Source organism: Coregonus clupeaformis, chromosome 20 (assembly GCF_020615455.1).
Source record: "Coregonus clupeaformis isolate EN_2021a chromosome 20, ASM2061545v1, whole genome shotgun sequence".
NCBI lineage: Eukaryota > Metazoa > Chordata > Actinopteri > Salmoniformes > Salmonidae > Coregonus > Coregonus clupeaformis.
In genome coordinates, this window is record NC_059211.1 from 50,963,204 (window position 1) to 50,990,956 (window position 27,753).

A 27,753-nucleotide genomic window follows, 5' to 3' on the forward strand; every position below is an offset into this window, starting at 1 on the left:
CGGTAGTTCGTGTGCGGATGGAGAGATTACGTCTTTTCATAAAACGAAAGCACCAAGAAGGACCGCCTCGAAATTCATCGATTGTCATGTCCCGTGCTAGCGCTGTTGCCTTCATTCGAATAGTGACTGTAGAGACGCTTCTACTTGCTGCTCTCTGTTCAACAACCCACTGTTCGAGTTTGTCCTCTAACTGTGGCCATCTCGCTTTGTTCCCGTGGAAACTCTGTTTAGTCTTCTTTACTTGGCGCAGGTCATCTTCTTGCTTCCTCCATTTCCGTACCATTGATTCATTAATGTTGAATTCTCTCGCTGCTGCTCTATTCCCATATTCTACTGCATGACCGACAGCCTTGAGCTTGAACTCTGCGTCGTAAGCGTGTCTCTTGAAAGGTGCCATTTTGGGGTCTTTATACACACACAAGTGGTGTGGGACTGTGAGTAAGCACAATACCGGTGTGTACTGGCTACCGTAATGCTGCAAGTGGTGCGGCTTTGTAGTTTACCAGTCGTACTGAAACATTTCATTATTATTAAATTGTTTTTATTGGTTTTTCATACTGAAACATTTTGACAGAGCACCTTGAGCGCCGTGTACAACCAGTATGGATCAACCAATTAACCAATTGATCCATACATAAGGCGCTCCGGATTATAAGGCGCACTGTCGTTTTTTGAGAAAATGAAAGGCTTTTAAGTGCGCCTTATAGTGCGGAAAATACGGTATGTGTTCTAAAACGTTTGACCGGTAGTGTACATATAAAACACAGGAAAATCACGCTTTGGCCTTTTTAATGAATGTTCTAATAAGTTCAATAAATTTTATTGATTTCCTACTAAGTTAAATACATTTTTGAATTCTGTTTTAATGTCTGAATTCTGTGATTCCGTCCGCGTTTCATAGGGCCCTCGGCTAGCGATTAGCAGATACGGCTGGTAATCACCTGACTGTGTTCCAAGTGGACCGCACAGGCAGGCGACGGTCATGAAGCTGATCCAACCAGGTCTTCCCAGTACGATCATCTATCATTTACCTACCTCTGCTCTGCCACCATGCTGCCAAGAAACCCTAGATTAAGCCTGTTTTTTTCCCTATGGTTTAGTTACACTCAAAGGCGGCTTTGTTGAATGACGGCCCAGTGTGATAGGAGAGACGGATAGGATGCACGCCAAGGCTGACTGGCTACTTCTATAAATCTCAGGTGTTTAAGATTAGAGACTGGGAGCTCAGCTCAGCTGCATCCATCTAGCCAGAGCAGAGTTTAACATAAAGGAGTATTCCATTCCCCCGAGTGTGATCGTTTTAAGCGCTATCGTCTCAAAGGCCACGGCTGGCTTGTGGCTACAACGCCGAGGAGATCCAAAGGCTTTTAAAGCTTTTCTTCAGTCTGCCATGATAGTGGGAAACAATGGTGCATCTTCACTGATAACTGGTGTTATATACAACTGTTGTCTGCTGTTGTACTGAAGTGGTGGTTCCTGGAGAGGAGGAAAGTCTCTCACACACAACCAGCTGAGGGCAATATGTCGGGGGGGGGGGGGAATAAAAAGCTTTAGAAAAGTATTTCACATATGGCCTTAATGGCGGTTTTAAGAATGCGAGTGAAGAGGTTCCTGACGAGGCGGAAAGTCAGAAACACAACACACACACACACACACACACACACACACACACACACACACACTCAACGCCACTTGTGTCCCCTACTACATAGTTGTCAGCACCAGTGACAGCAGTTAGGTTGGCTATAACATTGCAGTTAGGTTGGCTATAATATTGCAGTTATTAGGTTGGCTAAAATATTGCATGCACACCAGTAAAATAGCAAAGGCAGTTCCATGTTGCCTAATGGATCTCACATACCCCACACATATCCAGATTCCCTGGAATGGTGACTGGTTCTTCCTAGGATGGGCATTTGACTGTTCCGAGTACTCACATGATTTTTCTTTGAGTAGTAATGGAAAAAATCTATTTTTAAAACACAAGGCCGCACTGGGGATTTTTTGTTGTTGCACATTTATCTTTAGGCCTATGCCAACAGTGCGCAACAATTCCTAATTTATCATAACCATTACAGATAACAAATCCTAATTGCTAAATTGCCCCATATACACTGAGTGTACAAACCATTAGGAACTCTTGTCATGACATAAACTGACCAGGTGAATCCAGGTGAAAGCTATGATGCCTTATTGATGTTGCTTGTTGAATACACTTCAATCAGTGTAGATGAAGGTGAGGAGACATGTTAAAGAAGAATGTTTAAGCCTTGAGACAGTTGGCTCAAGGCTTATGTCTCCAGTTGGCTTATGTCTCCTGAGTGGCGCAGTGGTCTAAGGCACTGCATCGCAGTGCTAACTGTGCCACTAGAGATCCTGGTTCGAATCCAGGCTCTGTCGCAGCCGGCCGCGACCGGGAGACTCATGGGCGGCGCACAATTGGCCCAGTGTCGTCCAGGGTAGGGGAGGGAATGGCTGGCAGGGATGTAGCTCAGTTGATAGAGCATGGCGTTTGCAACGCCAGGGTTGTGGGTTCGATTCCCACGGGGGGCCAGTAAAAAAAAAAAAAATGTATTCACTAACTGTAAGTCGCTCTGGATAAGAGCGTCTGCTAAATGACTAAAATGTAAAAATGTAAATGTAATGTGTGTGTGCCATTCAGAGGGTGAATGGGCAAGACAAAATATTTAAGTGCCTTTGAACAGGGTATGGGAGTAGGTGCCAGGCACGCTGGTTTGAGTGTGCCAAGAACTGCAACGCTGCTGGGTTTTTCACACTCAACAGTTTTCCTGTGTATCAAGAATGGTCCACCACCAAAAGGACATCCAGCCAACTTGACACAACTGTGGGAAGTATTGGAGTCAACATGGGCCAGAATCCCTGTTGAACGCTTTCGACACCTTGTAGAGTCCATGCCCCGATGAATTGAGGCTGTTCTGAGGGCAAAAGGGGGTGTTCCTAATGTTTTGTACACTGCGTATATTCAGTCAATAAAAAAGCAAGTGCCATTTAAGATAAATTAATTGAAACTGTAATATCAACTGGTTATTTTATATAGTGGAACACAATCGTCAAAAGGCAGTAACCTCAGCAGTGGCACTTGCTTGTAGAAGCCTATGGCTGTGCAATGGTATAACCTTGCTTTATTAATTTAGCAGACAGTCGCTCTTATTTCCAGAGCCCTTATCACAGTCAAGACACCTATTTTATAGTAAAAAAACATGATGTAATATAACAGAATAAAATATAACAGAATATTTTTTCCAAATGAAAAGAAGTTGCCAGTGCGAAGGGATGCATATCTTAAGTGTAGAACAGTTATTCTCAAAGAGTGATCATTTGAAACGGGGCTCAATTTGGTGAGTTGAAAGCTATGTCACATCAGGGTTACAAACCAAAATCTGTCTTTTTGATATACAGATGTTCGATGTACTTTATTTTGCCTGTTCTTTGGAATTTTCTAAATGGAATAACAATTCCATATGGAGCAAAGTAGCCTAACCAAAACATTGACTGGACACAATTATTCCAAAACTGAAGTTCGTTGTTGTAACACATTTTTCTACTTCAATCAACCAGTCCATTTTGAGTTTGAGATAAAACTGTTGTCATTTGGCAAGCAATGTAGCTTGTGTGTGCACTCTGCACGCGTTTGTGTCGGGAGCGGTCGGAACGCAATTGAGTGAATGGGACATGGAGGGGAAAGGGAATTTAGGGAGAAGAACTGTGATGCTTGGTTTCTTTTAGTTGTTCCCCGCAAATGCACATGTAGAAATGGAACACTAGAGCAAATTAAAGTTAGCTTAAAGACAATTTCATTTGCCCCTTCGGGCAGCCACAAAGCACATTCCACCAAATAGTATTACAGTATAAAAAAAAAAAAAAGTGATCTCTGGTTAAAGATCGAGTTTTGACGTCCGTTCGAGTACTCTAGAACTCATGGCCGTCCCCCGTTCTCCCTTCTCCTGCTGTTGTGTGGGGTTTCAACATGCAGCAGCTGCTACACTGCCTCTCCCTCCATGTCTCCACTGATAAAACCGTTGGAATTGCTGTGATTTATCACCTAGGACACCCAGGACAGAGTTTGAGAAACCCTTGATTTAATTCATACTGAGAGGTGGAATAGCATAGCCGTGTTCACGAAGGGCTTGGTAGTCTGACTCAGGAGTATGTCTCCATTCCACCCAATAGCATAGCTGTTGTAATGCAAAGGCATACCATAAGATCAGGGCATGAAATTAACACCCGTCAAATGCGGGTAGATGTCTAGTTCACCAGCCACGTTGGCGGGTGGTCAATTTGCAGGGCTCTACAGTCAGCATTATATTCGCGAATAGAAATGGTCAGAAGTCAAGAATGAGCACATGTGCGACTTAGGGTTAGAAAAATGCTGCAGTAGCTGTTTTCAAAGTATTTCTGCTGTTTTGTTTCATGGCTGCTAATTGCACAAAGAAATAGGAATCTTATATCCCACCTCGTGCTGAAACGCTGCCTGGCAGTGAGCTGTGCGCAGTGAATGAAGTGCTGATGGATTCATTTTTGGAAGCACTGTTTCTGGCATTAAAGTTGGTATAATTTACTCAAAAGTCTACAAAGTGAGATCCTCGTGTTTCTTGGCTATGTAAATTGTTTTGTTCACAAGCTCTGTTGTGTTTCAACTTTAGTTTGGGTCTGCTGCTTCAACTGATAGCGACCAGCCCTAGTCAGATCTCAAGTCTCACACACACAGACACACATTGACAGGACTCGAGTGGCCTGGTTACCAAGGTAACCTCCCGCCCTTAAAGGGGCAGCTGAACATTTTGATTAAAAGATTGAGGTCACAAAAAAATTGAATGAAATTTAGCAATATACCACATTACTTCTTACTAATACATTTCTTGTTTTAGAAACATTAGAAAGCATGGTCCTCCATTTCTGTTTTTTTATGTAATTATGCCGGAAAAATATTTTGGCTGGTGGACTAAAGTTAATTTTAGCCCCTGCATAAAATGGAGGACAGTTAATGGTTTGGGTTGTGGTCTTGTGGGTGTGTCCTTAATGGTGGATTTTGATTGGATGAGGGAGGATCCTGAGGTGTGCTAGCTACTCGAGAGCTGTAACAGGGTGAAGGCATGTCTTAAGACATTGGGGTATGCTTGGAAGAGGGTTAGTTTGAGACCGATTAGGCGCTGGTGGCTGGGCTGGGCTGGTTGGCACGTGGTGGAGGGGGCAGGGATTAGAGGGGCAGGCCTTACTACAAAGGCCATATGCCTGGAAAAGACTTGAGATGGGGACACTGAAGGAGTGGAAAGAAGGAGGGAGGGGCTTAATGCTACTGAGTGACTATTTTAGTGACTGGACTGTCAGTGGTGCTTGACTGCGGCAGGTCACTCTGCCTGCCTGCTGGACATGCCATGATGCCGGTTTCAACGCGTGGGTTGACTTCAGACCTTTGCGCTCTGAGCATACTTTAAGTAATTTAATTTTAGTTTAGTTTCAAACCAGTGGTGCTATCCTATCTCTCTATTTCTCTATCTGTGTGCACTGCAGTTTGGTGTAATCTAGTTGACTAATTTATTCTCGTCCCTCCTCTCTTGTCCCTCCTGTCTCTCCTCTCTTGTTCTCTCTCCTCTCTTGTCCCTCCTCTCTCTTCTCTCCTCTTGTTCTCTCTCCTCTCTTGTCCCTCTCCTCTCTCTCGTCCCTCCTCTCTCTCCTCCAGGTTATAATGCATGACCAACACAGAAAAAGTTTGACTCTATAGCCAACGGGATCCTGAGGACTTGATTACGGTCGCTTCAAGCCTGATAGTTTGCATCGGTGCGGCTGCCCCCCTCCCTCCGGCTCACACCCCTCTGGACGACTGGCATCCCCCTCTCCTCCGCTGGTAAAGAAGACTTGGGTTCCCTTGTGGTCTCGGTCTACTTTGTCTTCTCTCCCATTGGCCCCTGTTCTCTACTGATACCAGTAGCACTCCCCGGTGTTACGTCATTCTGTATTAGGTAAGGCAATTATTACTAATGCATGAGGCAGATTTCACACACACACACACACACACACACACAATGCGCATGTGCCTAATCAAAATCCTCATTGTGATCATGAATTAATCAAACAAGTTTTTTATGAACAATTCCTTGGTCGTTGTGGTGGGAGGGCGGGTGGGGAATGTAAGGGGAGACTCAGGGGATTGATGGGTGGGAGGGGAACTGATGGGCAACCTTGCAGGATGGGAAGGGGTGGGAGGCATGCTTTGGGGGAAAATAAAATGACAAAACAAAATAAAAAGTTGGTCACAAAAAAATTAATGTAGATGTCACTGTGATACTAATCTTTTTTTCATGTCCCCTCCCCTCGTCCTCCATCCCCCACTCGTCAGGCTCTAACCCCAACATTTAAACAGTGAAGATGATTCCTAACGGTTATCTGATCTTTGAAGATGAGACTTTCCTGGATTCCACTGTGGCCAAAATGAACGCCCTGAGAAAGAGCGGACAGTTCTGTGACGTGAGACTGCAGGTACGTGAAGATCTCTCTCCCCTTTTTCTTTTCATCCTCCTTGGCCAGGGCTCACTTGAAAAATAAAGGAGCACCTGTGACACGAGGGGGAGAGGGGGAGTGGGAGGATGAGACATGCAGAGGTATTTTTTTAGATTCCAGGTTTTGACAACTTGTTCTCCTTCGCTAAAGGCAAAACAGGTTGTCCTAAAGCCAATCACATGTTTGATCCTATAGGTTAATCCACCATCCTCAAAGCTAGATATTTCCCTGTCAGTCAAGCTAGTGTGATGTGTAAAAGGAAAACAGAAAATTCAGAAGGTGTAATTAAGATAAAATCTCATTGGACAGGAGTTCAATATTTACTCTCCTATTTCCTGTTGATGTCAAAATGGTGTTGTAGTACTTTTCTTCCGGAGAGAGAGAGAGAGGCAGGGCCACATTACTAACCTCTCTCTCAATCCCTCACTTGCTCTTATTGGGCGATTCCATGCCAGAAGGCCCACATATGTTTGGTATCTCAGATTGTTCTGGCAATTCTCACATAGAAACTGAATTGGGAGGAAGGTATGTTTTGTTGTGCTTTTGACATTTGTATATATTTTTTTGTTTTGTTGAAAATCATGATGAAAGTGGCTATTTTAGGCCCTTTTTAGACCTATACATGCCTCTTGTAAGACCCTATGATCTGTGAACCGTACATGATGCAGACATGTTGTTGTCATTATACAGTGATCCCTCGCCACTTCGCGGTTCACTTATCGCGGATTCGCTATTTCGCGGATTTTCATAATGCATATTTTTTTTTTTGGTGCATTGTGCTCTGCATTCTGATTCGCTAAAAACTCACTCCCGCTTCTTGTATCAAAACATGCTACGAATTGTGCTATCATTTTGTCGTCTCGTGCAGTTATGTGTACGTACATAAAACAGCTTGGCAAATTTACATTAAGTTGGCCAAATTATCTTGTAATTGCGAACATCTCCTAAACCCATAATGTCGAGCAAACGGCCTGGACCGACAAAAGCACCTGCGGATGGGCGACGATGAAAGAGAAGAGGGAGAAGAGGACACGAGAGATGAGGAGGAAGGACTAACGCTTGGTCGCTTAGCAACCATGGTGCGAATGGCCACTGAACTTAAGCGAGTAGCTGAGGAATGGGACCCTTTGATGAGCCGTTCGTTACAGTTCTCCAACGTAATCGATGGTGGCATGTCGGTGTACAAGGATCTTTTTGCAAAGAAGAAAAAAGAGCGACAACAGCTGCCTATCACTATGTTCTTCTCCCCGAACAAACACACCTGCACGCGGGCTTCAGAAGAAGAGAACACTGCAGAGCGCAGTCAGGATGCAGCGGCCCAGTCTGAAGAGCAGTGAAACGGCCTACACGTGAGTCACTGTATTTGTATACATGTAATAGTTGCTAATTGTAAAAAAAAAAAAGTTTTCTATTTCGCGGATTTCACTTATCGCGGGTCATTTTCGGAACGTAACCCCCGCGATAAACGAGGGATTACTGTACTCCTTATAGTGTGCTCTAAAATATGGAGTATGTCTAGATTCTGAAAAAAAGATTTAATTTATTTAACATAAAAAATATATCTCAAAAGTAAATATTCTAGACGAAGGTATTGTCGGTGTTGTTGTGGCTTTCAAAATGAACCAGAATGAAAGTCTATAGCATAGGCTATTCTCAATCACAGCTTTATGGGGGATAGAACAAACAATATTATTTATTTTAGGAGGCAAATAAAGCAATTATTATCAAGTTGTGAAGACGATAGACTGCTACTATCCAGCCCATGATGTAGGCCTATAACCTAGCTCACTATGTTAAGACAGCCTGTTCCTCATCAGACCGTCACTGCTCCATCATGATGTAGTCCTATAACCTAGCTCACTATGTTAAGACAGCCTGTTCCTCATCAGACCGTCACTGCTCCATCATGATGTAGTCCTATAACCTAGCTCACTATGTTAAGACGGCCTGTTCCTCATCAGACCGTCACTGCTCCATCATGATGTAGTCCTATAACCTAGCTCACTATGTTAAGACGGCCTGTTCCTCATCAGACCGTCACTGCTCCATCGTGATGTAGTCCTATAACCTAGCTCACTATGTTAAGACGGCCTGTTCCTCATCAGACCGTCACTGCTCCATCATGATGTAGTCCTATAACCTAGCTCACTATGTTAAGACGGCCTGTTCCTCATCAGACCGTCACTGCTCCATCATGATGTAGTCCTATAACCTAGCTCACTATGTTAAGACGGCCTGTTCCTCATCAGACCGTCACTGCTCCATCATGATGTAGTCCTATAACCTAGCTCACTATGTTAAGACGGCCTGTTCCTCATCAGACCGTCACTGCTCCATCATGATGTAGTCCTATAACCTAGCTCACTATGTTAAGACGGCCTGTTCCTCATCAGACCGTCACTGCTCCATCATGATGTAGTCCTATAACCTAGCTCACTATGTTAAGACAGCCTGTTCCTCATCAGACCGTCACTGCTCCATCATGATGTAGTCCTATAACCTAGCTCACTATGTTAAGACGGCCTGTTCCTCATCAGACCGTCACTGCTCCATCATGATGTAGTCCTATAACCTAGCTCACTATGTTAAGACAGCCTGTTCCTCATCAGACCGTCACTGCTCCATCATGATGTAGTCCTATAACCTAGCTCACTATGTTAAGACAGCCTGTTCCTCATCAGACCGTCACTGCTCCATCATGATGTAGTCCTATAACCTAGCTCACTATGTTAAGACAGCCTGTTCCTCATCAGACCGTCACTGCTCCATCATGATGTAGTCCTATAACCTAGCTCACTATGTTAAGACAGCCTGTTCCTCATCAGACCGTCACTGCTCCATCATGATGTAGTCCTATAACCTAGCTCACTATGTTAAGACGGCCTGTTCCTCATCAGACCGTCACTGCTCCATCATGATGTAGTCCTATAACCTAGCTCACTATGTTAAGACAGCCTGTTCCTCATCAGACCGTCACTGCTCCATCATGTGCGCACCAGACAGACACCACCAGAAAATAATATCACAAAAAATTTGCCGCTGCCTGCACTTAGCCTCTGCCCAGGCCTTCAACAGCATTCTTTCTCACAGTTGCATAGGGGCGATAGCGTCATATATCACAATGTTTTATGGGTACATGATCACATTAGGACAAATGATTACATCGTCCAACTCTAGTCCCCGCCCTCCCCTTATCCCTCTGTCTCTGTCTCTGACACTCACTTTCTCTTTTGAAAATGGGTTTATTTTTTATTGATATAACCTCTGAAGAAGGACCTGTATAGTTTGACCCCTAACCCCTGACCTTTTGTCCTCCTGTAGGTGTGTGGTCATGAGTTGATGGCCCACCGTGCTGTGCTGGCCTGCTGTAGCCCTTATCTGTTTGAGATCTTCAATAGCGACATCGAGCCTCACGGCGTGTCCCATGTCACCTTCGAAGACCTGGACCCAGAGGCTGTGGAGATCCTGCTCAACTACGCCTACACTGCCCAGTAAGTACCATGACCTCTGACCCCCTAACTGCACAGTAAGTACCATGACCTTTAATCCCCTAACTACGCCTACACTGCCCAGTAAGTTCATGACCTCTGACCCCCTAACTGCACCTACACTGCCCAGTAAGTACCATGACCTCTGACCCCCTAACTGCACCTACACTGCCCAGTAAGTACCATGACCTCTGACCCCCTAACTGCACCTACACTGCCCAGTAAGTACCATGACCTCAAACCTCTGACCACTACACTATGCCTACACTGCCCAGTAAGTACCATGACCTCTGACCCCCTAACTGCACCTACACTGCCCAGTAAGTACCATGACCTCTGACACCCTAACTGCACCTACACTGCCCAGTAAGTACCATGACCTCTGACCCCCTAACTGCACCTACACTGCCCAGTAAGTACCATGACCTCAAACCTCTGACCACTACACTATGCCTACACTGCCCAGTAAGTACCATGACCTTTAACCCCCTAACCACGCCTACACTGCCCAGTAAGTACCATGACCTCAAACCTCTGACCACTACACTGTCTGTCTTTCTTACAGGTTGAAGGCAGATAAGGCGTTGGTTAAGGAGGTCTACTCTGCAGCCAAAAGACTCAAGATGGAACGAGTCAAGCAAGTAGGATCTCTCTCTTGTTTCAACTACTGATACTCCATATTGTACGTTTTTAATGCAGTCCCAATGGTCAGTTTCACACTTATCTACTCTCTGATTGGTCAGATCTGTGGCGACTACCTGCTGTCTAAGATGGATTCCCAGACCGCCATCTCCTTCCGTAACTTTGCCAGCTGCATGGGAGATGGCCGCATGCTGGCCAAGATCGACGCCTACATCCAGGAACACCTGCTGGAGGTCTCCGAGCAGGAGGACTTCCTCAAACTCCCCCGCCTCAAGGTGAGCCCTCCCTGGGCACAGGGTCCAGCTTCTGCCCCTCTCGCTGGGTGGAGAGATGGTCTACTGCAACCTTTCTTAACCCAGTCCACAGGACCCACCTGTCGGTCCATGTACAGTATGTGATGCATTCTAACTCCAGGAACCTGAAACTAGTCAACTAATCAGCAAGCTGTTGTTAATTAGAATCAGGTGTGCTGGTGTTGGGATACATCAGATGTATGGAAGCAGTGGTGGGCCCTGAGGATTGGTTGAGAAAGCATGGGAAAAGCCTGTACAGTAATGTACTGTACAGTAGCTAACTTCATAGGTCTTGAGTAACTAATCCAAGCACCGTGTTTTTAGCTTTTTAACTTATGCCGTTGTGCTTTCTTTAGATTATTACATGGCAAAGCCTCATAAAATGAGTATGATATTCTAGATGATGATGTTGGGTTGAGCAGTAAAGCTGGGTAATATGAACCAAAATCCATAGCGCGATAAATATACTTTTTTTTTTTTTTGTGATAACAATAAATCAGCGATAAATTGTAAACTAAATAAATAAACTACAAATGTTTTTTGGACAGTTACTGTACATTAGCGGCAGGGCTCTAGATTATTTTATTTTTTTCAGTGCGAAGTAAGACCACTGAGATGGTAGCCTATGATTTTTATTTTATTTTAAATAAGCTATTTCATCTAACATATCCAGGGAATGCATTATTTGATATTTTGATGTGCAACCTGTCAAAATAGGATCCAGTATTATACAATTTATTTTTTGCTCTTCAGAGAATTTGAAGACGTCTTTTTGCATTTTGGCCTATAGGCTATATTATTTACCACCTGAGGAAGTGGGAACTCAAAACACTTAGCTAGATTGCTAACTCTAAATATGATATTGTTGCTCGATAGCCATGTAGTCTAATTGATTAATCAATCAGTAAATGATGGTTAATGTCATACAGAAACTTTCCAGCGCTACGCCTAGGCTACTTGATGTAGGCCTATTCACTGCAAATGGCGCGCTCTGCTCCGCTCCACGGGCACATCAAAACAAAGGTCCTGCCCTGCCACAAAAGGCTGAGTGTGATACAGCTTATTTATTATTATAGTTCAGAGCTCTACGCTGACATGTTTTACAAGGAGTACATGATGTGCTCCTAAGTAGAAATGTAGAAGCACACAAATAAATCTAGGAGAACAATTCAAGTATTTGAGTGTTTTAATGATAAGAAATTACTAAAAGTTAATGAATAAAAGTTTTTAGGAGTGATCCATGCTCAATCAAGCACAATCATTAGGTGAGACAAATGTTCAGCGGCCACTTTAAGGGACTGGCCGTTACCGTGGTAACTTGGGCACTCGCTTGTCTGTGATGAAATAAATCTCAGACTGATGTCTTCCTAGTAGCAGACCGTTGCAGCAAACTCAATCTAACATTGAAAACAACCTAATGTTAGGTTGTGAACAAAACGATATAACTGGCCAAGAAACACAAGGACAAAGTCACACTTTAGTAGCCTTTCTTATCAATTCGACTAACTTCTACGTGTGGCCTTTGGATGACCACCCGCCAACATGGCTGGAGAAATAGACCTCCTTACCCACCAATGACAAAATATACCCGTATCTGGCGGGTTGCGGGGGTTAATGTCCAACGCTGAGTGTCGGTAATTTTTGGTTTATCGTCCCAGCTCTATTGAGCAGCCTCGCTGCAGTAGTTATACTGGTCTTTATCTTGCCTAGAAGGCATCAACTGATTGCTCTATTGACCGTTGGAGGACAAACATGGATAAATAATCTTAGTAGAAATGTTAGCTGTTCCTGCTCTGAATCTCGCCCAATATGTATTAATCATTGAACAATTATTGAATGTCTTGGTGGACGTTCATATCTAAATCATTAGCTCCCATTTTTGCATTTACACAGATACAGTATTTGATCCTGGCTCAAAATGCGTTCATTTAGATTATCTGTGATGGAGCATCGGTTAATGTGGCTTTAACCCAACTTGTTACTCAGGGCCTTCAAATACAGTTAGTTGCATTATTATTAGGGCTGGCACAATGACCGTGTAACCAACGGTTATGGATGAAGACAGCCATGAAAATAAAATAACCGTACATGTAAAAAAAAAAAAAAATGTAAAAAAAAGCTGACTGAAAAAGGGACGGCCGGGCATTCTTGTGGTTAAGTCAATTTCTGCGCTAACATGAACTCTTAACAACATGATGGAACTTTGTTGCTCCTTGCTGAAACAAGCAAGGTGTTGTAGCAAACAAGTCTTCGGTTGCCTAGGCAACACCCCTTCCCTGCAGCCGCAACACACATAGAAATATAATTAATAAAACCGGCTTGGAACCTCTAACCCTGCTGATTTGACAGGTTAACTCATGAGTACACACACAATGGCTGAAATGGTATTGTGATGCAATAATTTCCATGGTAATGTAGAATGTTCATTCAAATGATGGTAACTGATGCAGTGAAATGTATTTTTGTAATGTCAGTTGAGTTTAATCAACAAATCACCGCACATATTGATGGGTACACTTCCTGCTTTGCTCCTATTTGTACACTCGCAATGGCCGCCAGTCCACCCATTATGCCATCATTGACTTGAATGGGGATTCCTGTTCTATCTATTCTATTTCTATGGCGGCGCATGCAGCCAGGAGGAGAGGAGAAAATGTCAGTCTTAAACAACAAAAACCGTTATTGCGATGACCGCATTTGTCTGGCCAATAACAGTCTTTCAAAATTCCATGACTGTCACATCCCTAGGCAGTATTACCTTTGGTGCTGCAGAATGTACTTTGGATTTCCCAGTTACTGGTTTTGATTTAATAGTCTTCTTTGTCTCTAGTTTGAGGTGAAACACAACCCTTTTTTGTGACAGCTAGACTATGATGGTTTAATAATGATTCAGTTTCTTGTGATTTGTGGTATGACCAAAGCACACCCTAGCCATGGTTGATCCTAGATGGGGTTGATCCTAGATGGCTTTTTCTAACCTCTTTTTGATTTGCCACCTCTTGTGTCTGTGTGCCTACAGTTAGAAGTAATGCTGGAAGACAGCCTGAGCCTGCCCAGCAACGGCAAGCTCTACAACAAGGTGCTCAACTGGGTCCAGCGCAGTCTGTGGGAGAACGGAGGCCAACTGGATAGACTGATGGAGGAGGTCAGTACTGTAGCTGGAGTTTAGCTTGCACTCATCCAACCCATATCCCTCGCTACCTCCCCACCTTCCCTCTCTTCTCTCTTGCTTTCCTTTAACAAGTCGTCTGCATGCTTCAGTTCGGCTGGCGCCTAGCCGAGCTCGGCTAGTCGAACTGAACGAGTGTGCTCCTTTAAAAGACCTTCACTTGAAAAACGAGAAAAAAACGCCAATGGTACTGTTTGTCCATTTTGAGATGCTGTAGCCAGTATACACTTCCTCAAAATAGTCAGAATTAATCGAAGATGACTCAAGAAAACTGTCATGAATTTTGACGTTTCGCAATTTTGCATCTGACTAGGATGTTTGGTGCAGTACTTCTCAAGTGAAAGAATGTGCATGAGGAGTAGTCGTCTCTCGTTAAATGACAACAGGCACTTTATTGAAGAATCCCTACTGTTGACCAATCGCCGACGAGGGGACGTAGACTTCGGCTACGGACTTCGGCTAGTCTTGAGAGAGAAATTCGGTGCCCGAACAGCCAAAAAAACCTTTCCTGAAAAAAACCTTTCCTGAAAAACCCTTTCCTGAAGTCCAACACGGACAAAAACATCACAAAATGTTGTCATAATATATGCAGGAACTGTTTCGGCTGGGAAGCATGCGGCCGTCTTAAGGCACTGTTCCAAACCCAAGGTCATGGCACGCTGTGTTAGGACTGTGGTGGTTCTTTTTTGTTCTTTTTCTCTCCTTTTCTTTCCTAATGTTTTAGTTCTGCAGTACAGTGTACCTGGCATACTGCAAACTAGAGGTGAGCAGAGACAGAGCTGTGTTGCTGTTCTGTTTTAGTGATCAGTTGGATCCACCCACAGTGTTTTGACTTTTGGTCTTATTCTCTTTTGCATTGAAAGATGTGAGCAGGTCCCTCACTCTGTTCTGTCTCACTGATGCCCTTTTCTTTCTGAGCAGGTAGCAGGTGGGTGTGTGTGTGTGTGTGTGTGTGTGTGTGTGTGTGTGTGTGTGTGTGTGTGTGTCAGGCGAGCGCTCCGGTACTAACGACCGTTCCTCCCCGTTGATTTGTCTCTCCTCCAGGTTTATTAACAGCAGCAGGAGAGCAGACTGAAGAGCCAAGACTGAGCCACCAGGGTAATGAGTCAGGGAGAAACAGGGAGAACAGAGGGAGGATAGGAGCAGCCCCTCCCCTCTCTCCCCTCTCTCCCCTCCTCCCCTCTCTCCCCTCCCTCCCCTCTCTCCCCTCCCTCCCCTCTCTCCCCTCCCTCCCCTCTCTCCCCTCTCTCTCTACAGCCAAAGCAACACTGAGCTCCCATCTGTCTACACACACACAGGCCTGCTTAACTTACACATACACTACCGTTCAAAAGTTTGGGGTCACTTAGAAATGTCCTTGTTTTTGAAAGAAATTAAAATAACATCAAATTGATCAGAAATACAGTGTAGACATTGTTAATGTTGTAAATGGATGGCTATTGTAGCTTGAAACAGCTGATTTTTAATTGAATATCTACATAGGCGTACAGAGGCCCATTATCAGCAACCATCAGTCCTGTGTTCCAATGGCACGTTGTGTTTGCTAATCCAAGTTTATCATTTGAAAAGGCTAATTGATCATTAGAAAACTATTTTGCAATTATATTAGCACAGCTGAAAACTGTTGTGCTGATTTAAAGATGCAATAAAACTGGCCTTCTTGAGACTAGTTGAGTATCTGGAGCATCAGCAATTGTGGGTTTGATTACAGGCTCAACATGGCCAGAAACAAAAAATAACTTTCTTCTGAAACTCGTCCGTCTAGTACACAGCGTTGTACGAGATCTTCAGTGTCTTGGCAATTTCTCGCAAGGAATAGCCTTCATTTCTCAGAACAAGAATAGACTGACGAGTTTCAGAAGAAGGTTCTTTGTTTCTGGCCATTTTCTAAGTGACCCCAAACTTTTGAACGGTAGTGTATTTACATTTTGTAAAGTATGCATACAACCTAATTGACTTACATTCCACTGACATCCAGTGGAGAGCACTCACAGAAACCCATGTCCACTCACAGAAACCCATGTCCACTCACAGAAACCCATACCCACTCACAGAAACCCATACCCACTCACAGAAACCCATGTCCACTCACAGAAACCCATGTCCACTCACAGAAACTCATACCCACTCACAGAAACCCATGTCCACTGAAAAGACCCCCCCCTCACATACTCGGTACACCCGTCATAATTCACTATTCAATGAGGCGTGCCATCTCATTCATTATTTATAGCCAAACCCCTTATTTTGGAACTGCATTTAATTTTAACCAATTTTAAGAACTAAGATATGTCCTTTAAGTGGGCATGGGCAGAATGACGGCCATTTTAGCCATAACCGAAAAGAGGCTTTTGAAATGGTTCTCTGCTCAAGCATATTCTATTCTACACTATCTCAATGCCCATTGTAATTTTGTTTGAAAACATCTCTATTTTCTGAAGTTTTATTTATTAACTATTTGTATGAAACAATAATGTATGTAAAAGCTTTGCCTTCAACTATGTACGCATAACTCATGGATTTACATCGGAAAGCTGCAGTGCCTTTTTCCATGCAATTATAATGACCAACTTCCTCAGCCAACCGTGAGCGTGTTTTCCAAGCGTTGAGATCATGGGGACTGAAGACGTTTCCAGATGCTTCATCTTTACCAACTCCCCCCTCCTCCTTTTTTAGATCTTAGGGAGGGAGAGGGATGCACAGGAGCAGCAACTGCCCCTACATTTACTGTAACCACCTGCGTTCCTTCAACTGTGTGTCCATGTTGATAAAGAAGCCTTGGCTCCTACCGGTGACGACTGGTCAACCTGGACCCTCCTCACCCAACCAACCCCCTCCCCCACCGTCCTCCTCCCCCTCCCTCCCGTGTTGCCAGGGTGCTGCTGTGTGTTGCCATGGAGACAGCCTGCCACATGGGTGTTGTGTCGCTGTGTGTCTTGCAGGTGCAAACGCTGTACTATTCAGCCGACCACAAGCTGCTCGATGGCGCTCTCATCATTGAGGAACATGGGGTGTTTGGTGTTGGTGCAGAGGACCACATCCAGTTTGTGCAGGTACACACCCCGCCCCTATCCTGGGCCTACCTGGGTTTAACTCTGTGTCGCTTGGCCCAACCTGGCCCATCTCCACCTTATGTAGCCTGGCAACAAGGGCGCAGCCAATTAGTGTGTAAAACCTGGGGTTACTACAGACCTGCTTGCACAGTAGACTGGTTCTCAGATCAGTCTGTAGACTGGATATTGGGTTATGATCGCTACATTTTTTTGTGTGTTTTGTCTGAGTATGTAGCTGCTTCTTCGTTGGTCAAAGTCTGTGCTGTCTTTCAGCTTGTTTAGATGGTTTAAATGGGTTGTAGACTGGTTTAAACTGTTTCTGGGGGACTACTCAGCACTGCTAAAATACTGTTTGGGCGTAGTTCAAGGCAGGTTCAAAGCCAGGATTAGTCCATTTCAGGCCAGATTGTGGAGTGTGTGTGCTCTGCAGCCAACTGGTGTAGTAGCCAGTGGGGGATGTAGTGGCTCTTCCCTCTGGCTGGGTTTCTGTACTGTAGCTGCGTTGGTTGTGCTGTTGCAGAAGAAGCCCCCTCGTGAGAACAGCAACACCCAGAGACCGCTGAGCTCCAGCTCCTCCGGCAGCACCTCGCCCTCCGGCTCCACCTCCAACACACCCCACAGGAGAGAGTGGAAGTATATCGCCTCAGAGAAGACCACCAGTAAGTGTGTGTGTTGGATGTTTGAAGCCTTAGGTGTCAAGGAGTGGGTGTATAACATAATGTGTATGAATAGCATAATAACGTTTAAGATAATAACTTTTGTTTTTTGCTTTAGTTATTACCATCACCTCTCCACTCATGGCTCTTGCCCTCTCTCTCTCCCCCTCCTCCCTCTCTCTCCACAGACAACACCTACCTGTGTCTGGCTGTGCTGGATGGGGTGTTGTGTGTGATCTTCCTGCATGGCCGTTGCTCTCCCCAGAGCTCTCCCTCTGCCACACCCTGTCTGATGAAGAGCCTGAGCTTCGAGGCCCAGCCTGAGGAGCTGGAGGAACACCCGCTGACCGCCATGCACTACGCCCGCTCTGGCCTGGGCACTGCCGCCCTGCACGGCAGGCTCATCGCTGCAGGTACGGAGATTTTAACCATTGTCTATTTAACATTTATTTATACAGGTTATTCTCATTTGAGATACAATCTCTGCAGCAAGATAGAGCTGTTAGTTAACCAGCCACTGAGCCTCTATCTGGAGACTGGCACTGACCGGTCCCCAGTCTCAAGTCTCAGATCCTCCAAATCAGCCCTGTCACTCACAACTGTCATCTACAGTGCATTCGGAAAGTATTCAGACCCCTTGACTTTTTCCACATTTTGTTACGTTACAGCCTTATTCTAAAATTGATTAAATTGTTTTTTTCCCTCATCAATCTACAAACAATACCCCATAATGACAAAGCAAAAACAGGTTTTTATAAATGTTTGCAAATGTATTTAAAAAAACAAAACTGATATTACATTAACATAAGTATTCAGACCCTTTACTCAGTACTTTGTTGAAGCACCTTTGGCAGCGATTACATCCTTGAGTCTTCTTGGGTATGCCGCTACAAGCGTGGCACACCTGTATTTGGAGAGTTTCTCCCATTGTTCTCTGCAGATCCTCTGGTTGGGTGAGGAGCATTGCTGCACAGCTATTTTCAGGTCTCTCCAAAGATGTTAAATCGGGTTCAAGTCCAGGCTCTGGCTGGGCCACTCAAGGACATTCAGAGACTTGTCCCGAAGCCACTCCTGCGTTGTCTTGGCTGTGTGCTTAGTGTCGTTGTCCTGTTGGAAGGTGAACCTTCGCCCCAGTCTGAGGTCCTGAGCACTCTGGAGCAGGTTTTCATCAAGGATCTCTCTGTACTTTGCTCCGTTCATCTTTCCCTCGATCCTGACTAGTCTCCCAGTCCCTGACGCTGAAAAATATCCCCACAGCATGATGCTGCCACCACCATGCTTCACCGTAGGGATGGTGCCAGGTTTCCTCCAGACGTGACGCTTGGCATTCAGGCCAAAGAGTTCAATCTTGGTTTCATCAGACCAGAGAATCTTGTTTCTCATGGTCCTTTAGGTGCCTTTTGGCAAACTCCAAGCGAGCTGTCATGTGCCTTTTACTGAGGAGTGGCTTCCGTCTGGCCACTCTACCATAAAGGCCTGATTGGTGGAGTGCTGCAGAGATGGTTGTCCTTCTGGAAGGTTCTCCCATCTCCACAGAGGAACTCTGGAGCTCTGTCAGAGTGACAATTGGGTTCTTGGTCACCTCCCTGACCAAGGCCCTTCTCCCCCGACTACTCAGTTTTCCCGGGCGGCCAGCTCTAGGAAGAGTCTTGGTGGTTCCAAACTTCTTCCATTTAAGAATGATGGAGGCCACTGTGTTCTTAGGGACCTTCCAATGCTGCAGAATTGTTTTTGGTACCCTTCCCTAGATCTGTGCCTCGACACAATCCTGTCTCGGAGCTCTACGGACAGTTCCTTCGACCTCTGGGCTTGGTTTTTGCTCTGACATGCACTGTCAACTGTGGGACCTTTATATAGAAAGGTGTGTGTGCCTTTCCAAATCATGTCCAATCAATTGAATTTACCACAGGTGGACTCCAATCAAGTTGTAGAAACATCTCAAGGATGATCAATGGAAACAGGATTCACCTGAACTCAATTTCAAGTCTCGTAGCAAAGGGTCTGAATACTTTAGAACAATTCTAAAAACCTGTTTTCGCTTGTCATTATGGGGTATTGTGTGTAGATTAAGGGGAAAAAATAATTTATTCTATTTTAGAATAAGGCTGTAACGTACAAAAATAAGGGGTTTCTGTTTTTTATTTTTAATACATTGGCAAAAAAAATTAAACCTGTTTTTCGTTTTGTGATCATGGGGTATTGTGTGTAGATTGAGGGAAACATTTTTTCCCATCCATTTTAGAATAAGGCTGTAATGTAACAAAGTGGAAAAGGGGAAGGGGTCTGAATATTTTCAGAACGCACTGTATATGATCAATAAAGCTGATGGTTGAGTAGGTCCAGACTCTGACCTGGTGTCCTCTGTGTTCCCTCTCCAGGAGGTTATAACCTAGAGCTGGGCGACATGGACAGAAATCCATATCGCGATACATTAACCACTTTTTCTGCGATAACCCTAAATCTGCAATAAATAATTTTTTGCTAGAGGTGGCCGATATGGAGAAAAACTTGCGATACATGTACATTTTGCTCGATAACAACAAATACAACGATTTAAAAAAATAATAATGTGGACAGTTAAGCTATTTCAACATTATCCAGGAAATGCATGATTTTATATTTTGATGTGCAACCTGTCAAAATAGGATCCAGAATTATCAGTTTTCTGTTTGGCTCTTCAGATAATTTCCAGACATCTTTGTGCATATTGGCCTATAGGCTATACAGTGCCTTGCAAAAGTATTCATCCCCCTTGGCGTTTTTCCTATTTTGTTGCATTACAACCTGTAATTTAAATGGATTTTTATTTGGATTTCATGTAATGGACATACACAAAATAGTCCCAATAGGTGAAGTGAAATGAAAAAAATAACTTGTTTCAAAAAATTCTAATAACGGAAAAGTGGTGCGTGCATATGTATTCACCCCTTTTGCTATGAAGCCCCTAAATAAGATCTGGTGCAACCAATTACCTTCAGAAGTCACATAATTAGTTAGATTGCACACAGGTGAACTTTATTTAAGTGTCACATGATCTGTCACATGATCTCAGTGTGTGTGTGTGTATATATATTACAGTGAGGGGAAAAAAGTATTTGATCCCCTGCTGATTTTGTACGTTTGCCCACTGACAAAGAAATTATCAGTCTATAGTTTTAATGGTAGGTTTATTTGAACGGCAGGTAGCTTAGTGGTTAAGAGCATTGTGCCAGTAACCGAAAGGTCGCTGGTTCTAATCCCCGAGCCGACTAGGTGAAAAATCTGTCGACGTGCCCTTGAGCAAGGCACTTAACCCTAATTGCTCCTGTAAGTCGCTCTGGATAAGAGCGTCTGCTAAATGACTAAAATGTAAAAAATTGAACAGTGAGAGATAGAATAACAACAACAAAAAATTGATTTGCATTTTAATGAGGGAAATAAGTATTTGACCCCTCTCCAAAACATGACTTAGTACTCGGTGGCAAAACCCTTGTTGGCAATAATATAATAATAATATGCCATTTAGCAAACGCTTTTATCCAAAGCGACTTACAGTCATGCGTGCATACATTTTTGTGTATGGGTGGTCCCGGGGATCGAACCCACTACCTTGGCGTTTCAAGCGCCGTGCTCTACCAGCTGAGCTACAGAGGACCACAGAGGTCAGACGTTTCTTGTAGTTGGCCACCAGGTTTGCACACATCTCAGGAGGGATTTTGTCCCACTCCTCTTTGCAGATCTTCTCCAATCATTAAGGTTTCGACCCTGACGTTTGGCAACTCGAACCTTCAGCTCCCTCCACAGATTTTCTATGGGATTAAGGTCTGGAGACTGGCTAGGCCACTCCAGGACCTTAATGTGCTTCTTCTTGAGACACTCCTTTGTTGCCTTGGCTGTGTGTTTTGGGTCATTGTCATGCTGGAATACCCATCCACGACCCATTTTTCAATGCCCTGGCTGAGGGAAGGACGTTCTCACGCAAGATTTGACAGTACATGGCCCTGTCCATCGTCCCTTTGATGCGGTGAAGTTGTCCTGTCCCCTTAGCAGAAAAACACCCCCAAAGCATAATGTTTCCACCTCCATGTTTGACGGTGGGGATGGTGTTCTTGGGGTCATAGGCAGCATTCCTCCTCCTCCAAACACGGCGAGTTGAGTTGATGCCAAAGAGCTCGATTTTGGTCTCATCTGACCACAACACTTTCACCCAGTTCTCCTCTGAATCATTCAGATGTTCATTGGCAAACTTCAGACGGGCCTGTATATGTGCTTTCTTGAGCAGGGGGACCTTGCGGGCGCTGCAGGATTTCAGTCCTTCACGGCGTAGTGTGTTACCAATTGTTTTCTTGGTGACTATGGTCCCAGCTGCCTTGAGATCATTGACAAGATCCTCCCGTGTAGTTCTGGGCTGATTCCTCACCGTTCTCATGATCATTGCAACTCCACGAGGTGAGATCTTGCATGGAGCCCCAGGCCGAGGGAGATTGACAGTTCTTTTGTTTCTTCCATTTGCGAATAATCGCACCAACTGTTGTCACCTTCTCACCAAGCTGCTTGGCGATGGTCTTGTTGCCCATTCCAGCCTTGTGTAGGTCTACAATCTTGTCCCTGACATCCTTGGAGAGCTCTTTGGTCTTGGCCATGGTGGAGAGTTTGGAATATGATTGATTGATTGCTTCTGTGGACAGGTGTCTTTTATACAGGTAACAAGCTGAGATTAGGAGCACTCCCTTTAAGAGTGTGCTCCTAATATCAGCTCGTTACCTGTATAAAAGACACCTGGGAGCCAGAAATCTTTTTGATTTGAGAGGGGGTCAAATACTTATTTCCCTAATTTAAAATGCAAATCAATTTATAACATTTTTGACATGCGTTTTCTTCTGGATTTTTTTGTTGTTATTCTGTCTCACTGTTCAAATAAACCTACCATTAAAATTATAGACTGATCATTTCTTTGTCATTGGGATCAAATACTTTTTTCCCTCACTGTATGGCACCACAACAAACCTGCCAAGAGAGGGCCGCCCACCAAAACTCACGGACCAGGCAAGGAGGGCATGTGGGAGACTCCCCAAACATATGGAAGAAGGTACTCTGGTCAGATGAGACAAAAATTGAGCTTTTTGGCCATCAAGGAAAACGCAATGTCTGGCGCAAACCCAACACCTCTCATCACCCCGAGAACACAATCCTCACAGTGAAGCATGGTGGTGGCAGCATCATGCTGTTGGGATGTTTTTCATCGGCAGGGACTGGGAAACTGGTCAGAATTGAAGGAATGATGGATGGCGCTAAAAACAGGGAAATTCTTGAGGGAAACCTGTTTCAGTCTTCCAAAGATTTGAGACTGGGGCGGAGGTTCACATTCCAGCAGGACAATGACCCTAAGCATACTGCTAAAGCAACACTCGAGTGGTTTAAGGGGAAACATTTAAATGTCTTGAAATGGCCTAGTCAAAGCCCAGACCTCAATCCAATTGAGAATCTGTGGTATGACTTAAAGATTGTTGTACACCAGCGGAACCCATCCAACTTGAAAGAGCTGGAGCAGTTTTTCCTTGAAGAATGGGCAAAAATCCCAGTGGCTAGATGTGCCAAGCTTATAGAGCCATAACCAGAGACTTGCAGCTGTAACTGCTGCAAAAGGTGGCTCTACAAAGTATTGACTTTGGGGGGGGGGGGGTGAATAGTTATGCACGCTCAAGTTTTCAGTTTTTTGTCTTATTTCTTGTTTGTTTCACCCAAAAATTATTTTGCATCTTCAAAGTGGTAGGCATGTTGTGTAAATCAAATGATACAAACCCCCCAAAACTTTCCAGTGCTAGACTACTTGATGTAGGCCTATTAACTGCAAATGCTCCGCGTGCGCATAAAACCATACTTCAGCCTACTCTCGTTGTAAAGTGGTGCCATGAACTCAATATTAATAGGTGAGAAATACATTGTATACTCACAGAAATCTGTGACTCTCCTCTCTGTAACTAGAACAATAGTAGTTGTTTTGAAAACGTTATTTGTTCTCCAATTGCATTTTGAGCAATGCTCATATATGCTTGTGCTCCCTCCTCCGTGTGCACAGTGACCAAATAGTGGTTTTAGAACAATCTACAGGAACGTTGTGTAGAAAAATCACAGGAAATTACAGATGTAAGCAAAATGGTTCGGTAAGAGGAAGGCAGTGTTGGTGTTTGGTAGTTTTCGGTTTATTGTCCCAGCTCTAGTATAACCCCAGTCACCTGCTGTGAGCTAGAGGCTCATATTAAGGGCTCTGTAGGCCCAGACTCTGACCTGGTGTCCTCTTTGTGTTTTCTGTCTCCAGGAGGGTATAACCGAGAGGAGTGCCTGAGGACGGTGGAGTGTTACGACCCCAAAGACGACCGCTGGACCTTCACCGCTCCCATGCGGACTCCCAGGGCTCGCTTCCAGATGGCAGTGCTCATGGTACGACACCCTGACCTTTGAACCCTAATTTCATAGGATTGACAGGTGCCTGTCTGACTTAAACCTGCCCCTCTGTCTCCTCATCTCTCATAGGGTCAGCTGTACGTGATGGGCGGCTCCAACGGCCACTCGGACGAGCTGAGCTGTGGGGAGACGTACGATCCGCACACTGACACATGGGCTCAGGTGCCAGAGCTCCGGACCAACCGCTGCAACGCAGGTGTCTGCTCGTTGAACAACAAGCTGTTTGTGGTGGGAGGGTCGGACCCCTGTGGGCAGAAAGGCCTGAAGAACTGTGACGCTTTTGACCCTGTCACCAAGACCTGGAACAACTGTGCTCCCCTCAACATCAGTAAGTACCTATACCACACACATGCTACACACCAGAGGAGGCTGGTGGGAGGAGCTTTAGGAGGACGGGCTCATTGTAATAAATGGAATGGTATCAAACACATCAAATGTTCCATTATTCCATTCCGGCCATTACAATGAGCCCATCCTCTTAAAGCTCCTCCCACCAGCCTCCTCTGCTACACACCGACTGTACCTATATCTCTCATAGTGTACACTGAGCAAAAAGGTTCCAGATAATAGGGGCTCCTTTGACTTGTCTCCAGGGTGGAACCCTTTAGTAATGGTGCTTATTATTAATTGCATGTACTGTCTTAGTGAAGAACTGGAACAGGTTTGAGTTGGCCAGTGAATGTGAAAAGTGATGAATGTGTGGTGTTAACTCTGTTCCCCTAGGGAGGCACCAGGCGGCGGTGTGTGAGCTAGAGGACTTCATGTACGTGATTGGAGGTGCCGAGTCGTGGAACTGCCTGAACACAGTGGAGCGCTACAACCCTGAGAACAACACCTGGACCCTCATCTCCCCCATGAACGTGGCCCGCAGGGGGGCTGGGGTGGCCGTCTACTCTGGTAAGAGACTTCTCCATAGAAATAGCTTTCTGATTCTATTGTCTGCTCTAAACTGGGGAAGGCTCAAGGGGATTACCATGTAGAGGGTAATGGGTTCACTGGGGTGGGGATGCGGTTTGCTTTGGTTGCAACCTCGGAATTTGGCAGAAATATCCAAATCGTTACTCAGATTTGTGCTGACCGTTCTCTCTCCTTATCACTTTCTCCTTCTCTTCCCCTCTCTAGGGAAGCTCTTCGTGGTTGGTGGGTTTGATGGCTCCCATGCCCTCCGCTGCGTTGAGGTCTACGACCCAGCCCGCAACGAGTGGAGGATGCTGGGTAGCATGACCGTGGCACGCAGCAATGCGGGCGTGGCCGTGCTGGGTGATGTCATCTGCGCCATGGGCGGCTTCGACGGAAACAACTTCCTGAACACGCTGGAGGTTTACGACCCCGAGACGGATGAGTGGAGCGACTGCGCCGATGCCCTCTCCTCCTCCGCCTGAGGGTTAAGGGTCAGAGGTCAAGTGTGGGGAAGGGGGGGTTACCGTTCCCAAACTAACAGGCTTAGTGACGTAATCGTGTTTTGTGATGTTCTGTACGTGAGTGGGAGGAAGGGGAATCATTTTGGCAGGGGTTCTTCAGTGAAGACTGGAATATTTGGGGGGGGGTGGTTGCCGAAAGCAACATTAAGCATTTGCATACAAAATTTTTCGTGCTGTATATAGTTTCCTTTTTGTCTTAAGAATGCCAACATTTAATACACTTTAGTGCAATTTCGTTTATTTTATTTTTTTTAGAGTTGAAAGGTTTGTGTATTGTTTTCAGAGAAGAAGCTACTGTTCTGGTCATCTCAAGACTACATTGGACCTACTGGTCTGGATGGGTGATGGTACTGGAAAACTTTGGGTTGACTTGATTTAGAAAGTGATTCTGAATATTTGTTTTCATTTTGAACTATCATTTTAACTCACACATATTTAAAGATCTGCAGTTTGAAGCCTTATTCAAAGAAAGAGTAACTCCCATCATGGCTTTGTCATTTAAACTAAAGCTGGATTGCTTTTCGAATCTTTAATGATGGCCTTTTTTTATATTTTTATACACTGCTGATTTACCAATAGAGGAAGTAGCGGACGCACATGACAACTGAGTCATCAAATGAAACCAGTGCCAGTTTAGTAACATAGCACACACACACACACACACACAACCATGCTTCTGTGCTTGTTCTAACCAAGTCTTTTGTTAATGCGTTTTGACTAATTCACTATTGTAGAGATGCTGTTTTCTTTATTTCTTGTGGTGTTTTAAAAGGTTTCAGACATTTGGCTTCGATTTTCTTTTTTGAGGTTAGAAGCATTGGAAGGTGCTGTATCACATTTGTAACACGCTGATATTCCTTAACTAATAAACCATTTCAACCTGACGGCATGTGTTCTTGTAGTTTTTTTATTTCAATTTCCAATGAATACAGTACTAGAACCAGTCTCAACGTCAACAGTGAAGAGGCGACTCTGGGATGCTGACCTTCTAGGCAGAGTTGCAAAGAAAAAGCCATATCTCAGACTGCCCATCTTAATCTTTTCTTTTTATTGGCCAGTCTGAGATATGGCTTTTTCTTTGCAACTCTGCCTAGAAGGTCAGCATCCCGGAGTCGCCTCAGGTGTTTTGCGGGTACTATTTAATGAAGCTGCCAGTTGAGGACCTGTGAGGCGTCTGTTTCTCAAACTAGACACTAATGGATTTGTCCTGTTGCTCAGTTGTACACCGGGGCCTCCCACTCCTCTTTCTATTCTGGTTAGAGCCAGTTTGCGCTGTTCTGTGAAGGGAGTAGTACACAGCGTTGTACACCGGGGCCTCCCACTCCTCTTTCTATTCTGGTTAGAGCCAGTTTGCGCTGTTCTGTGAAGGGAGTAGTACACAGCGTTGTACACCGGGGCCTCCCACTCCTCTTTCTATTCTGGTTAGAGCCAGTTTGCGCTGTTCTGTGAAGGGAGTAGTACACAGCGTTGTACACCGGGGCCTCCCACTCCTCTTTCTATTCTGGTTAGAGCCAGTTTGCGCTGTTCTGTGAAGGGAGTAGTACACAGCGTTGTACGAGATCTTCAGTCTGATGAGTCCAAATTTGAGATTTTTGATTCCAACTGCCGTATCTTTGTGAGACGCAGAGTAGATGAACGGATGATCTCCGCATGTGTGGTTCCCACCGTGAAGTATGGAGGAGGAGGTGTGATGGTGTGGGGGTCCTTTGTTGGTGACATTGTCAGTGATTTATTTAGAATTCAAGGCACACTTAACCAGCATGGCTACCACAGCATTCTGCAGCGATACGCCATCCCATCTGGTTTTGATGTCTTCACTATTATTCTACAATGTAGAAAATAGTAAAAATAAAGAAAAACCCTTGAATGAGTAGGTGTGTCCAAACGTTTGACTGGTACTGTATGTGGGAGGTGTTGCTGTAGATATTCATAGCCATATCCCTGTAATGCTTAGAGAAGATCTTATGTCAAGCGTTATTGAAGTGTTGTGGTTGCAGGTTCACTTGGTACATCTAAAGCCTTTTCTTTTAGGTTGTTGCTATAGGCCACCAAGTGCTAACAGTCAGTG

The 27,753-nt window shown here is 44.7% G+C and overlaps 1 protein-coding gene across 4 annotated transcripts in view; it reads left to right on the forward strand.

Moving 5' to 3' along the window:
* The window catches only part of ivns1abpa (influenza virus NS1A binding protein a), a 53,324-nt gene extending 26,755 nt beyond the window's left edge, over positions 1-26,569 (forward strand). For 2 of the 4 annotated variants that reach the window (XM_041840518.2, XM_041840515.2), the window contains exons 2-14: positions 5,702-5,981; positions 6,359-6,498; positions 9,841-10,010; positions 10,573-10,648; positions 10,751-10,924; positions 13,962-14,087; positions 17,054-17,164; positions 17,685-17,823; positions 18,009-18,233; positions 24,119-24,240; positions 24,334-24,592; positions 24,988-25,161; positions 25,387-26,569. In XM_041840518.2, the coding sequence (XP_041696452.1) occupies positions 6,388-6,498; positions 9,841-10,010; positions 10,573-10,648; positions 10,751-10,924; positions 13,962-14,087; positions 17,054-17,164; positions 17,685-17,823; positions 18,009-18,233; positions 24,119-24,240; positions 24,334-24,592; positions 24,988-25,161; positions 25,387-25,646 (1,947 nt within the window). In that variant the 5' untranslated portion in view covers positions 5,702-5,981; positions 6,359-6,387 and the 3' untranslated portion in view covers positions 25,647-26,569. Of the gene's footprint in view, positions 1-5,432; positions 5,457-5,701; positions 5,982-6,358; positions 6,499-9,840; positions 10,011-10,077; positions 10,092-10,572; positions 10,649-10,750; positions 10,925-13,961; positions 14,088-17,053; positions 17,165-17,684; positions 17,824-18,008; positions 18,234-24,118; positions 24,241-24,333; positions 24,593-24,987; positions 25,162-25,386 lie in introns of those variants that run through there. The other 2 variants (XM_041840516.2, XM_045205549.1) reach the window with 2 other exon arrangements.
* Positions 26,570-27,753: the final 1,184 nt, after the last annotated feature.